Source organism: Corythoichthys intestinalis, chromosome 2 (assembly GCF_030265065.1).
Source record: "Corythoichthys intestinalis isolate RoL2023-P3 chromosome 2, ASM3026506v1, whole genome shotgun sequence".
Lineage (NCBI taxonomy): Eukaryota > Metazoa > Chordata > Actinopteri > Syngnathiformes > Syngnathidae > Corythoichthys > Corythoichthys intestinalis.
The window spans coordinates 6050288-6064833 of NC_080396.1; the positions used below are offsets into that span (position 1 = coordinate 6050288).

A 14546-nucleotide genomic window follows, 5' to 3' on the forward strand; every position below is an offset into this window, starting at 1 on the left:
CTACAGAGAGCTTGGACCACAGTAACAAAGGCTACTATCAGTAACACAATGCGCCGACAGGGACTCAAATCCTGCACTGCTAGACATGTCCCTCTGTTGAAGAAAGTACACGTCCAGGCCTGTCTGTGGTTGCGCTAGAGAGCATTTGGATGATCCAGAAGAGAACTGGGAGAATGTGTAATGGTAAGATGAAACCAAAATAGAACTTTTTGTTAGAAACACAGGTTCTCTTGTTTGGAGGAAAAAGAATACTGAATTGCACCATACCCACTGTGAAGCGTGGGGGTGGAAACATCATGCTTTGGGGCTGTGTTTCTGCAAAGGGACCAGGACGACTGATCTGTGTAAAGGAAAGAATGAATTGGGCCATGTATCGAGAGATTTTGAGCGAAAATCTCCTTCCATCAGCAAGGGCATTGAAGATGAGACGTGGCTGGGTCTTTCAGCATGACAATGATTCCAAACATACAGCCAGGGGCAACAAAGGAGTGGCTTCGTAAGAAGCATTTCAAGGTCCTGGAGTGGCCTAGCCAGTCTCCAGGTCTCAACCCCATAGAAAATTTGCGGAGGGAGTTGAAAGTCTGTGTTTCCAAATGACAGCCCCAAAACATCACCGCTCTAGAGGAGATCTGCATGGAGGAATGGGCCAAAATACCAGCAATAGTGTGTGAAAAGCTTGTGAAGAGTTACAGAAAACGTTTGGCCTCCGTTATTGCCAACAAAGTGTACATAACAAAGTATTGAGATGAACTTTTGGTATCGACCAAATACTTATTTTCCACCATGATTTGCAAATAAATTCTTTAAAAATCAAACCATGTGATTTTCTGTTGTTGTTTTTTTTTACATTCTGTCTCTCATGGTTGAGGTTTACCCATGTTGACAATTACAGGCCTCTCTAATATTTTCAAATGGGAGAACTTGCACAATTAGTGGTTGACTAAATTCTTATTTGCCCCACTGTATATCCAAACATTACACATAACATATTTACATAAATGTCTGTCAAATATTTTACCCGATCAGAAATTTCAACTTTGTGTTAAAAATGGCCGCGAATACAGCCATTAAAAAGTAAACACTACAAACTTTCTTTAAATAAAGGAATATTTACTTGTTTGATCATGGACGGACATGTAGAAAGGTTCTCCTCAGACACATCCTGCCACGTTAGCTGCACACAACAACTGCACGCCGCTCTGTCACTGTTTACGTCTTAGCCGTGTCGTTAAGCTTTCATTTACGCCATATTCGTTTTGAACATGTATGCTCACTATGTTATTTGGAGCTGCTTCTCTAGCAAACGAGCTCTCCTGCCCGCAGCAGGGGAACGAATAGCTGTCACTTGCTCGCCGCCGGGGTGGGTTGCTGATCGGCGAAAGCAATCAATAACTCTGCCACCGTGTGACATAATCCGGGGTAGTTTTATGTGATTTTTCACTTCGAGAGGCAAGAATAAGACTTTGAAACGCCCTTCGGGTTAGCATGTCGGCTAGCTGTCAAGTCTCCTGGTTTGTTTACGCTCTCCGAAGCCGGGGCAGGGAAATGACAAAAGCCGGACTATCTCCGGTGGTAGAAAATATCGTCGGGAGGTGCAAGAAGTCGACAGTTTTGACCATTATGGAGTAATTTTGCCATGTCGTACTAAATACATGCATTTTTTATATTTCATATTCTATTTAGCACAAGACTGTTATTTGTCATGATCATACCATTTATTTAGCAATTGGGGAAAAATAGTCATATAAAAAGAATATCCTGTAAAAATATTGGGTCGAGAGATTGAAGCAATGACATTTTGCTGCATGCTCTCAACGTCGCATTTTTCTCGTTCTGAATAATTCCCCCTCAATGGGCTGAATTCTAAATCAGATTAAATCATGACCCTGCTAACGTCATCCTCCAGCTGGGTACGCTAGAGCGCTATAATGACAGGCAAGGGTTAAACGGATTAAAAGACTAATTTCTCGTCATCTGCGCCGGGGCCGGATCTATGGGGGGGCTGGGGTGGGCACGGCCCACCCAGACGTGATTCGTGCCCACCCAATCAAAATGTCGGTGGTCTGTTATGCATAAAAGATTGATGGGTTTTGTGATTGAATACCTGAGTTTTATTGCTTTTACGTTTTATTAGCATCATCTAGTGGACGCTCTAATTTACTGCATTTCATGCGCACTTTATTTGAAAGAAACTGCAACACGGAAGTGACGTTGTTCAGTAGAGAATCACACGACGACGGCCGCTGTCAGTTCACGCCGTCTCTGTGACCACTTTGCCTTGAATTTGAGGTTGCATCGCCGGTATGTATTGTTTAAATGCGTTTAAAAACGTAAATATGGCTACGTTCATACTACAGGTCTTAATGCACGAATCCGATTTTTTCGCCTTTTTCCGACTCGAGTCAGGCATTAACTTGACGGTCTGAACGTTACAAGTCGCATAGAACTGGACCATTTCAAATCTGATCTGGGTCACTTTCGTATGTGGTTCAAATCCGATCTGGGCCACATTTTTCCAGACTGTCGCGGCGGTCTGTACTGTCCACTCTCCCAAATCGGATTTCATGCAGCAATTACGTCATCAAATAGCGAGAGAGACGCTTACCATAGCGGTGCCGCTGTGCGTTATTAGCGCCTAGCTTGCAGTGAACATGGCTTTTGGGGAAGGGCTGAGCTTGACAACAGTCATAAAAAATAAAAATGGGTTGAGGATAAGCCTGAGAATGCTCAGTTTTCTCTCTGCTCCAAGTGAGCAATATTTCAACATCGCCTACACGGCCGAGGTCGGGGCAAACTGCCCGTATGTGTGTGTGACGTGCACGGACCGTGCGTGCATGCTATCGATCCATATAAACTTTGAATATAAGCCTAAACGGGGATTATTTATGTCTGTTATTTGTGTCCTCCTTTTGAAAAGCAAAATATGATATCCCTGGAATGACGGATGATGTGTGTCATTTGTTTTGATGCTTCTGCCCTTGCTCAGCGCGTGTCGGACCGCGAATTAGTGCGCATGCGTAATACTTGAACGATCTCAATGGATAAAGGCAGTCTGAACGGGCACGCCAAAAAAACGGATATGACAAAAAATCGGATTCATGCATTAAGACCTGTAGTATGAACGTAGCCTATGTGAACTGTGTGTACTTCAGTGCAAAAAAGTGAGACAGACTCACTTAGCATGAAACTTGTGATATGCTAATTACCCACGAGTAAGCGGGTCGGCAAGTCTCGGACGCTCTGCTAATTGTTTATTCATATTTTCATATGCAGTTTGCTACAGATAGGGCAGTACATATGCGATTTCATATATTGTGCATATTTTGATGGTGTTGTTTTGTCAGTTTTCTTTAGTTTCACCCTTTTGAGTTTTAATAAACCTGCTTAGACAAAGCCACGTCTGCAGAGTCGTTCATACGAGAAAGGTGTTCATAGCCACGACTACCGTGCCGGCACAGTCAGGAATATTTATTGTATCGTCGCACTGGATATAGAGAACGCACGGAGAGTTGGTCTAACCTATTTTTTTATTGCAGGATTAACGGTTACTGTTGGCCGCAACCACGCCGAACAAGCAATCACCAAAACAAGGTGTTTTTCCAACCTCGTTTGTTATCCGCGCGCTTCCTCTCTCTCCTCCAGACACATTCTCGCAGTCGGACATCCGGGCATTAATGACGTCACCAGCCACCACAAAGCGTCGCCATATTGAAATGGGGGCAAAACACGAGTCACAAGCAGTTGCTCTGTCGTGCATTGTAGTACAAACGCGTTGAACTTTTGTCTTATTCGCGGACTTTTTTTCCGTCGGAATGACTAAAAGTTGCCGTGTTGCGTGTTGTAACACAAGGAAGAGTTCGGAGCCACATTTGAAGTTCTTCATTCTTCCTCGTGAGAAGAAAAGGACAAGCAAATGGCTGAAAGCAATCAATCGAGGAACAGTAAAAGAAGGCGGTTCCGTGGACCATTCTCGCCAGTGGGAACCTAAATCCAGGCACATTTACGTTTGCAACCGACATTTTATTAGTGGTGAGTAAACTTGAATCGATTTTTTTTCCCCAATTAGCTGCTAGGATTCAATAGAATAGGCAGTGGTTATTATTACCGTAACCGACAACTCGCAAAGCGTTATTTTTCTTTTGCCGTGAACTGCTCTGATCGGTCGATCAGTATATTACTGGCCTGGTGGGAATTGGTTATTTTGCCGTGAAGTGTTCACGGCTAAATAACGCTTGGAGACGAATTAACGGTTACGGCAGAAATAATCACTCCGTATATACTACCAGTTTTCTTAGTTCCACACAGCACATATTCCACGTAATTGATAAATGTCAACTTACTGGGTGACTTTATGAGGTAGTTGTAGATGTTTCCGAACTCCACTGCAGGCCATTCCTTTGGATTGTTTTTCCAGCTATCAGCTGCGACTTTGCATGGGCAGATTTGCAGGCCAATACACGCTAATTTTAAGTCGTATCGCCTCCTCGCGTCTGTCGGCAGTGACTCGTGATAATAATAAGTCATGTTTAAGCCATTTTTATGAAAAAAGACGCAAAACACAGCTGAAATATATGAATTTTAGACAACGTTTGTCTACAGATGTTTATCTGTGCTTGCCCCCATCTCAAAATGGTGACACGTTGCTATGCGAGATGACGTCATCGTGACATCACGCCGACTGCGAGAATAAGTAGATAGATGAATGGAAAAAATAAATAAATAAAAATTAATGCAGCCTCAACAGGACACAAGCCAGTGTCCTACTTGTGCCGGTCCCAAGCCCGGAGAAATGCAGAGGGTAAAAAAAAAGCCTGCATTGGGGGTGCCCCCTCAAGTTTTCTTAGTGCCCACTCTGGTGGGTAAACCTAGATCCGGGCCTGATCTGCGCTTTGCTAAATTGTTGTATACAGTTGTATCGTCTCAAAATATGATTCTAATTCACATAATAATGCTATTTAAGACTTTTTTTAATCCTGTCATAGGCACTTTAAGTTAATAATGACAGGTTATATGATTATTGATTTAAACCAGTGTTTTTCAACCTTTTCTGAGTCACGGCACATTTTTACATTGGAAAACATCTTGCGGCACAACATAAAACTAAAATTTTCTAAAACAACTTTCTGTATAGTATATTTAACTATAATATAATGTTTCAATTAGGGCTGTCAAAATTATCGCGTTAACGGGCGTTTTTTTTTTTTTTTAATTAATCACGTTAAAATATTTGACACAATTAACGCAGATGCCCCGCTCAGACAGATTTAAATGACAGTACACAGTGAAACGCTCACTTGTTGTGTTTTATGGAGTTTTGCCACCCTCTGCTGGCGCTTGGGTGCGACTGATTTCATAGGCTTCAGCATTAATGAGCATTGTGTAAGTAATTATTGACATCAACAATGGCGGGCTACTAGTTTATTTTTTGATTGAAAATTTTACAAATTTTATTGAAACAAAAACATTAAGAGGGGTTTTAATATAAAATTTCTCTAACTTGTACTAACATTTTTCTTTTAAGAACTACAAGTCTTTCTATCCATGGATCGCTTTAACAGAATGTTAATAATGTTAAGGCCATCTTGATGATTTATTGTTATAATAAACAAATGGTCCTTATGTACTGTATGTTGAATGATAATATCCATCTTGTGTCTTATCTTTCCATTCTAACAATAATTTACAGAAAACTATGGCATATTTTACAGATGGTTTGAATTGCGATTAATTACGATTAATTAATTTTTAAGCTGTAATTAACTCGATTAAAAATTTTAATCGTTTGACAGCCCTAGTTTCAATTTTTATACTTATTCAGTGTGATATTGGATGGAATGTGAAACATAATGAAGCAGGTTTTGTCTCATCCTGGGTGGAAGTAAATCCGAACAAAACAGCTTTCACTGTATTGTAATTTACTGCAAATCAATGAATGGATGTGCCAGAATTTTCTCCAGTTAAATGTGGAGAAGACAGAAGTGATCATTTTTGGGCCAAAAAAAGGAAAGGTCAAAGATAAGCAGGCACCTTAGCACAATGTCACTTACAGCAACAAATCAAGTCAGAAACCTTGGCGTAATTGTTGACTCAGACCTAAAATTTGATAGCCATCTAAAGTCAGTCACTAAATCTGCTTTTTAACACCTAAAAATATAACCAGAATTAAGGGGCTTCTGACTCAACAAGACATGGAAAAACTTATGCATGCATTCATTTTCAGCAGATTGGACTATTGCAACGGTATATTTACGGGTCTTGATAAAAAATCAGTCAGGAAGCTGCAGCTAGTACAGAATGCTGCAGCCAGAGTCCTCACAAATACAAGGAAGCTGGACCACATTACACCGGTTTTGAAATCGCTACACTGGCTTCCAGTGAGTCAAAGGATAGACTATAAAATACTATATACTACAATACACTTAATGGCCTTTGACCAAAATACATGCTTGATTTGTTAGATTCCTATGAGACATCTAGACCCCTAAGGTCGTCTGGAACCGGTCTCCTGCATGTTACAAGAACAAGAACCAAGCAGGGTGAGGCAGCATTTAGTTATTACGCTCCTCACCTCTGGAACAAGTTACCTGAACGTCTGAAGTATGCTCAAACTGTTAGCTCCTTTAAATCAGGGCTAAAAACGCTTTTGTTTAGCACTGCATATCCATAACTGTCTATATATTTCAATCTACTTGCTTTCTATTCCTCTTGTGCTTATCTCCATTGCTGATTTCAATTAGTATTAGTAGTAGTAGTTTTTGTTTTATTTTTATTGATTTATTTTTATTCTATTTGTGATTAAATGCGATTTTTATGTATAATTTTATTTCCTATTTTGATTGTCTTGGTTTTTACGTTGTATTGATTTAAATGTGATTTTTATGATCTTCATGTGATGTAAAGCACTTTGAATTGCCTTGTGTTGAATTGTGCTATATAAATAAATTTGCCTTGCCTTGCCTATTGTCTTGCCTTTGAACTCTCCGTCTTCGCTTTTTTTATCTTTTTTTTTTTTTTTTTACCACAACTCGTCTTTTGTTCTTGCGTTCAATAACTGCTCGGAATTGTACCCATCAGCCACCTTGCTGTCTGCGACAATGTGGGCCCCAGCACATCTACTGTACATCATTTGATTAGATTCATCAAGTGTCGATATACACCAACGTATCCTTTCCATTTCATTCATATGTGAGGACTGTCAATCCTCCCCTTTCGTTTTATTCCAACACACTGTTGTGGACAGCAAGGTGGCTGATGGCTAGAAATCCGAGCAGTTCTTGAATGCGACACGAGCAATAACTTACTCGCCGGCACACTCCTGAGAGCCTTTCACCTACTCTTTGCTACCCACTGCAACACCGCCCGACGACGTCCGCGTGCTGTTAACAAGGCTGAATGTCCTTCAAAACACGGTCGGGGGCCACTCTAAGAATGTTATAAATGATATATCTTTACAAAAAAAGCAATATTGGATAATTTCTCGCGGCACACCTGACAATCTCTGAAGGCTAGTGTGCCACGGCACACCGGTTGAAAAACACTGATTTAAACTAATATTCTGGCAACTTTATAGTGATTAAGTCAGCATTTTTGTATTTCTTTTTTTTTTTTAATAAAACATCACAAACTTATTTAGGGAGGTTTAAGACTATAGGCCTAACGACGCCACTGCTACTGGTAAAACTAATTTTACAAATTTTATCAAAACGAAAACATTAGGAGAGGTTTTAACTAGGGTTGTTCCGATCATGTTTTTTTGCTCCCGATCCAATCCCGATCATTTTAGTTTGAGTAACTGGCGATCCCGATATTTCCCGATCCGTTTCCTTTTTTTTTGCTCCCGATTTAATTCCAATCATTCCTGATAATTTTTCCCGATCATATACATTTTGGTAATGCATTAAGAAAAAAAAATGAATAAAACTCGGACGAATATATACATTCAACATACAGTACATAAGTACTGTATTTGTTTATTATGACAATAAATCCTCAAGATGGCATTTACATTATTAGCATTCTTTCTGTGAGAGGGATCCACGGATAGAAAGACTTGTAATTCTTAAAGGATGAATGTGACTTTGTATATTGTGACTAAATAATACCATCTAGTGTATTTGTTGAGCTTATAGTAAATGATACTGTAGCCAAATATGGAAATAATGGGACATAACAAATGGGAAATAAAATAAGGTGTTAAATAAAAATGATCAACTACTACCTTTCTTCCCCACATTGCGTCCCACGATATTTCTCATTGTTGGGAGAGGGACTGTAAAGCTTTAGCCAATTAAAAACAGTGTCCAAAAGTTGCTAAAATTCACTCTACTCATTTTACGCTGCCTTTTAGCTCTATATATAGGCGCCGTTAAAGATTGAACGCGACAATGCGTGAGTGGGTCGTGCAGCGCATGCGTTAATTGCGTTAAATATTCTAAAGTGATTTTTTTTTTTTTTTTTTAATTAATTACCGCCGTTAACGTGATAAATTTGCTAACCCTACTTTATGCCTAAACTAAAGACTCTGGATGAGTGTAACACATTATGTCTGTAAAACGTTAAATACAGTTAGAAAACGATTAACTTAAAAAATATATACATATATATATATATTTTAAAAAAGGCATGTGCGATATTTTCTTGCTGATTCCGATACTATGAAAATGACGTGATCGGACCCGATCGATCGGCATCTCTAGTTTTAACCCCTTCTTGCCAAATGTATAACATTTGATATACTTACAATTTCATGATTTTGAGACTAATTCAGAATTTTGAAATATCTTTCCTCCAAAAAAAAAAAAAAAAAATGGATGCAAGTCAACTCATACACCTGCAGGTTCAATGAGAAATAAAACAGGATTTAGCAAGGGTTATAGATATTAGAGCGCTTATTACACATATTTTTTTTCTTTTTTTTTATTTACAAATTTGGAGAGAGAAAAAATCCGCCCGCAGCATCCAGTCAAAGTGGACACTTCTTATGATGGGCAACTCACACATGAACCCAAATGAGGACAAGCGCTCTGAAAAATTTATGGATTCGCGCACGGAAGTGCCAAACAAGTACCTTGTTGTTCCTCTCTCCGCTTTATAATGTTATTGTATGACCATATAAAACGGGCAGATTGATGCAAAGAACCGCCTGAGATGGACGCCAGCATATAGGGAGACGAGCATTGCAAACGAGAACCCAAGGGGGGAGGGCTACTCCGTCATTTTCAATACTTTACTCATTGACGGCGATGGACGTCCAATCCATTTGGACTAATAGGGAGGGTCCCTATATAGATTGGACGTCTATCGGCACTAAAAACACGAGCATGCGTGCGCCTGGTTGAAGACGACGTGCGCGTGAGAGAGTGCGCTCGTGTACTCTAGAATGCGCGCGCGTTTTTCTGCAGCTCGTCACGCCACGCAAGAGGGGGGAAATACTACCATCGCAGCACACGACACCGATGCACGACCAGTGCGGCAGATCGTCATGTTTGGGTGGTGACTGCCATGGTAACCGCTTTCATTCAGTGTCAAATGCATGGAAGCTTTGAATGAGTTTTTTTTCTCTCTTTTTTTGACGTGTACGCAGCCATCCAATGATGTGCATTCCTCATAAATAGTCCAGAAAACACACAGCAGTGCAACGGAGAGGAGGGAAGCGCTGCCCCTACCTCGTCATTCCCATTCCGGGGCCTCCGACACCCATCCCTCCGCCGGCAGCCGAGCCGTTGACGGGCTTCACGTGCGGTCCAGCCGGCCCGGCGGTCGCGGATCTGTCGGGCATCACGGAAGCCATCATCCCGGCCTCTCCGGGCTGCCCGCCGCCCTCCATGCTCGCCTCGTTCCCCATCCCGATCTCGGCTCAGGAGACACGAGTGCTAGCGCGTCCTATCGGTCCCGACTGTCTCTATGATGCGCTTTGAATTCTAATGAAAAGTGTATAGACGAGGGTAAAAAAAGGGGGAAGATAAAGGAGGAAGAGCGAACTCAGCGTTGCTCCTGTATCAGCGCCATCGTCGTCATCCTCCTCCGCCTCTCCGTCAGCCTCAGCACCAGTAGGCTGGGTTCTGACGTGTGACGGGAACGCGCTTACATGGGCCTGCCCGGGAAAGAGAAATCATACCGATGGACGCCGCTAGAGGGTGCGATCGGACCGCAATTAGCAGTGGCAAACACGTATGGTAGATAGATGGAAGACCAAATGGGACAGAATGAAATCTATAAATCTTTCAATAAATACTTCAATGTGTCATTAATTAATTAAAATGGGAATGAAATAAATAAAAGTACCATAAAGGGTGTCATTAAAATACTAGTCCATTAAATGAAAGAAAAATAAAATAATAATGATTTCACTATTTAATTATTTCATCGACATGGGTTGCAGCACTTCATGAATTTATTTTATCTGTCAAATCCACCAGTCAGTGGGCGGGACTAATGGCTGATTGGTTACCCAGCACATCAAGCCAAACAGCAGGGCCGAGAACAAAAAGTGGTATTTGGGATTTGTTTTTGCCATGTTGCATTTTTTTGGGGGGGTAAGTGGCAAAATGGATTTTGGCATGTGGCATTGTTATTTTGCCATGTGGCAAAACTGATTTTGCCATGTGACATTTATTTGCCATGTGGCATTTTTTTTAGTATGTGGCAAGATGGATTTTGGCGTGTGGCACTTTTTTTCCACGAAAAAATGCCACGTGGCAAAATCAATTTCTCACATTGCAAAAAAAAACTGCCACATGCCAAAATCCATTTTGCCACATACCAAAAAAATGCCCCATGGCAAAAAAATTCCCCATGGCAAAATCCATTTTGCCACATGGCAAAAAAAATTGCCACATGCCAAACTTCATTTTACCACATACCGAAAAAAATGCCACATGGCAAAAAAATGCAACATGCCAAAATCCATTTTGCCATATACTGAAAAAATGCCACATGCCAAAATCCATTTTAACAGATACCGAAAAAAAGTGCCACATGGCAAAAAAAAATGCCACATGCCCAAATCCATTTTACCACATACCGAAAAAAAATGCCACATGGCAAAAAGAAAAAATGCAACATGCCAAAATCCATTTTGCCACATACCAAAAAAAAAAAATGCCACATGGCAAAAAAATAAATGCCACATGCCAAAATCCATTTTACCACATACCGAAAAAAGTGCCACATGGCAAAAAAGAATGCAACATGCTAAAATCCATTTTACCACATACCGAAAAAAATGCCACATGGCAAAAAAAATGTCACATGCCCCAAAATCCATTTTACCACATTCCAAAAAAATGCCACATGGCAAAATCAATTTTGCCACATGGCAAAAAAAAATCTACTTGCCAGAATTCATTTTGCCACATGGAAAAAAATGCCACATGGCAAAAAAAAAAAAAAAAAACTTAAAAATGCTACATGGTAAAAAAAAAAAAATGCAACATGCCAAAATCCATTTTGCCACATACCAAAAAAAATGGCACATGGCAAAATCAATTTTGCCTCATTGCAAAAAAATAAATGCCAAAATCCATTTTACCACATACCGGGGAAAAAAGTGCCACATCGCAAAAAAATGCCACATGGCAAAAAAAAAAAAAAATGCAACATGCCAAAATCAATTTTACCACATACTGGAAAAAAATGCCACATGGCAAAAAAATGCCACATGGCAAAAAAAAAATGTCACATGCCCCAAAATCCAATTGTACCACATTCCAGAAAAAATGCCACATGGCAAAATCAATTTTGCCACATGGCAAAAAAAATGTTACGTGCCAAAATTCATTTTGCCACATGGCAAAAAAAAATGTCACATGCCCCAAAATCCATTTTGCCACATTCCAAAAAAATGCCACATGGCAAAATCAATTTTGTCACATGGCAAAAAAATGCTACGTGGCAAAATTCATTTTGCCACATACAAAACATCAATTTTTGTTCTCGCTGTGTCTCCAAAACAGGTCAATTTTAGATAAAGGGTCGATGCAGAGCCAGTAAACATATTCGGACGCATTCGGCGGCGCTTCCTTAACTTGGGTCAAACAAGGGGAGGAAAAGTGGTTGACGATCTCCGTGAAGTTGGCCCCCATCAGATGCATATTTATATAAAAATGATGTCAATCGTTTGTGCTGTAAAAAGTTTAGTTTGTGCTGCTTAATCTTTTTAAGATATTTACAGTCCTTTTATTGGTCATCTGAGGTCAACCAGCACCCCATTTTGATTAAAAATAGCTAAAAATAGTATAGATCGTTTATGTTTCGCTAAGACTGCTGTCAAGCCCACCTCTTCCCTAAAAGCCATGTTCAAGCTAGGCGCTAACGCTACGCCCAGATCAGATTTTAACCACATGCGAAAGGAACCTAGATCAGATTTGAAATGTCCGCTTTTATACGATTTTTCCCGTTCAGACCATCAATTTAATGCTAAAAATTGGATTCGCGCATTAAGACCTGCGGTTGGAACCTAGCCAAATGTTCAATATTTTCATTGTATTTTGTTGTTATTGGTCATCTTTCTGTGCCATTGACAGGGCTAGACGTCCAATCCCTTTTAACCGGAAGGGGCAAATGAACATCATTTGTGGATGAAAGGCTTAATTTAGATTAAACACGTTATGTATATTTATTGCAATTACATTTATTTTGATATTTACATATTCGGCTTTTACATTTTTATTCCATTTATCTATTTGTATCTATTAAATAAAAATGGATATAAATACATTTAAATAGACTGTTTATAAACTAAAATACTGTTTTTTTTTATATTCACTTCAACCTCTTTTTCTATATATATGGCGGAAAACAGACAAGACTGAAAAAGCAGTTTCTGCTCTTGCACTCTTCTTTAAAAGAAAGTGCTGTATTTTAAGCCAAAACAACTGTTGTGTTTGAAAGAACAATATGTCTATGTACTGCCATAACAGATTCATGGCGCATGAAGCCCCCGAACTATTTTTAATTTGCCCGTTTAACCCTGAAAACCCCCGTTTACAGACGTCGCTGATCACTACTGCATTATGTTTAAAATGACCACCCCTGTCCATCCTCTGAAAAGTGAAACAGAGGTGATTAGGAAGCGTTACATAAGTGATAACACTTGTGCGTTATTCACACAGGCCTATGCCTCACCATTAACCCCTACAATAGCTCCAGTGGAAGAACTTGTAAATAGTTTCAGTTCCAGTGTGATGACTGTAATTGACACTATTGCCCCGATTAAGACAAAATCTTTGTCAAGAAAGAAGAGGTCACCCTGGAGAAATGCCATACTAGCTATAAAACAAAAGCAAGTTTGTAGACGAGCAGAACGCAGATGGCGAAAAAACAAACTCCTAGTTTTTTATGATATCTACAAAGACAGTCTTCGCAAATACAACCAGGAACTGAAAAATGCTAGACAGTCATATTTTTCAGAGATCATTAGTAGAAACACTAACAATACCCGCACACTATTTTCTGTTGTTGACAAACTGACAAACCCTCAAGCATCAATACCTCAGGAATTGGCATCTGAGGTGTCCTGTAATAATTTCGCAGCATTCTTTACACACAAAGTACTAAAGATTAGACAGACTGTGTGCAACTCCAGATTAACAAATGTTACACTAAATGCCTCCCAAAATGTCCCCCACGTCAATCTTAGACAGTTTAGCCTCTTGGACTATGCCACTTTAACAGAAATTGTGTCGAAATTAAAGCCCACAACATGCTGCCTTGACATCCTTTCTTCAAACTTTTTCAAAACTGTTTTTCATTGCATAGCCCCAGACATACTTCAGATTATAAATACTTCTCTCCAAACAGGAGAGTTTCCTCAGACTTTAAAAACTGCAGTAATAAAACCTCTCCTAAAAAACCTAATCTGGATGCCTCAACCATTAGTAAGTACAGGCCAATTCAAATCTGACATTCCTGGGGAAAATTATCGAAAGGGTTGTGTTCGAACAGATCCAGAATTATATGATGCAAAACAATCTTTTTAACTCATTTCAGTCTGGATTTCGACCACAACACAGCACCGAGACTGTGCTTATCAAAGTCCTAAATGATATTCGTCGGAATACCGATGCAGGCAAATCATCTGTTCTGCTACTATTGGATCTCAGCGCCGCATTTGACACGGTTGATCACAACATACTACTCAGCAGATTGGAACAGTGGGTAGGGCTTACTGACACTATTCTTCAGTGGTTCACATCCTATTTACATGATAGGGATTTCTTTGTGTCAATCGGAAACCATCAGTCAGAACGAACCAAATTCACGTGTGGAGTCCCTCAAGGGTCAATTCTTGGACCACTCTTATTTAACATCTATATGCTTCCGTTAGCTCAGATAATGGAACAGTATGACATCTCCTATCACGCCTATGCAGATGACACACAACTGTACATTTCTGTGTCCCCACATGATTATAGTCCCTTAGTCACCCTGAGCAAATGCATTCATCAAATCAATGAATGGATGTGCCAGAATTTTCTCCAGTTAAATGTGCAGAAGACAGAGGTGATCATTTTTGGGCCAAAAAAGGAAAGGTCAAAGATAAGCAG

The 14546-nt window shown here is 40.0% G+C and overlaps 1 protein-coding gene across 6 annotated transcripts in view; it reads right to left on the minus strand.

Moving 5' to 3' along the window:
• Nucleotides 1–10068, minus strand: part of bsna (bassoon presynaptic cytomatrix protein a) — a 197031-nt gene extending 186963 nt beyond the window's left edge. For 4 of the 6 annotated variants that reach the window (XM_057858314.1, XM_057858307.1, XM_057858297.1 and 1 more), the window contains exon 1: nt 9666–10068. In XM_057858314.1, the coding sequence (XP_057714297.1) occupies nt 9666–9844 (179 nt within the window). In that variant the 5' untranslated portion in view covers nt 9845–10068. The remainder of the gene's footprint in view (nt 1–9665) is intronic. The other 2 variants (XM_057858341.1, XM_057858331.1) reach the window with 1 other exon arrangement.
• Between the last annotated feature and the right edge of the window lie 4478 nt (nt 10069–14546).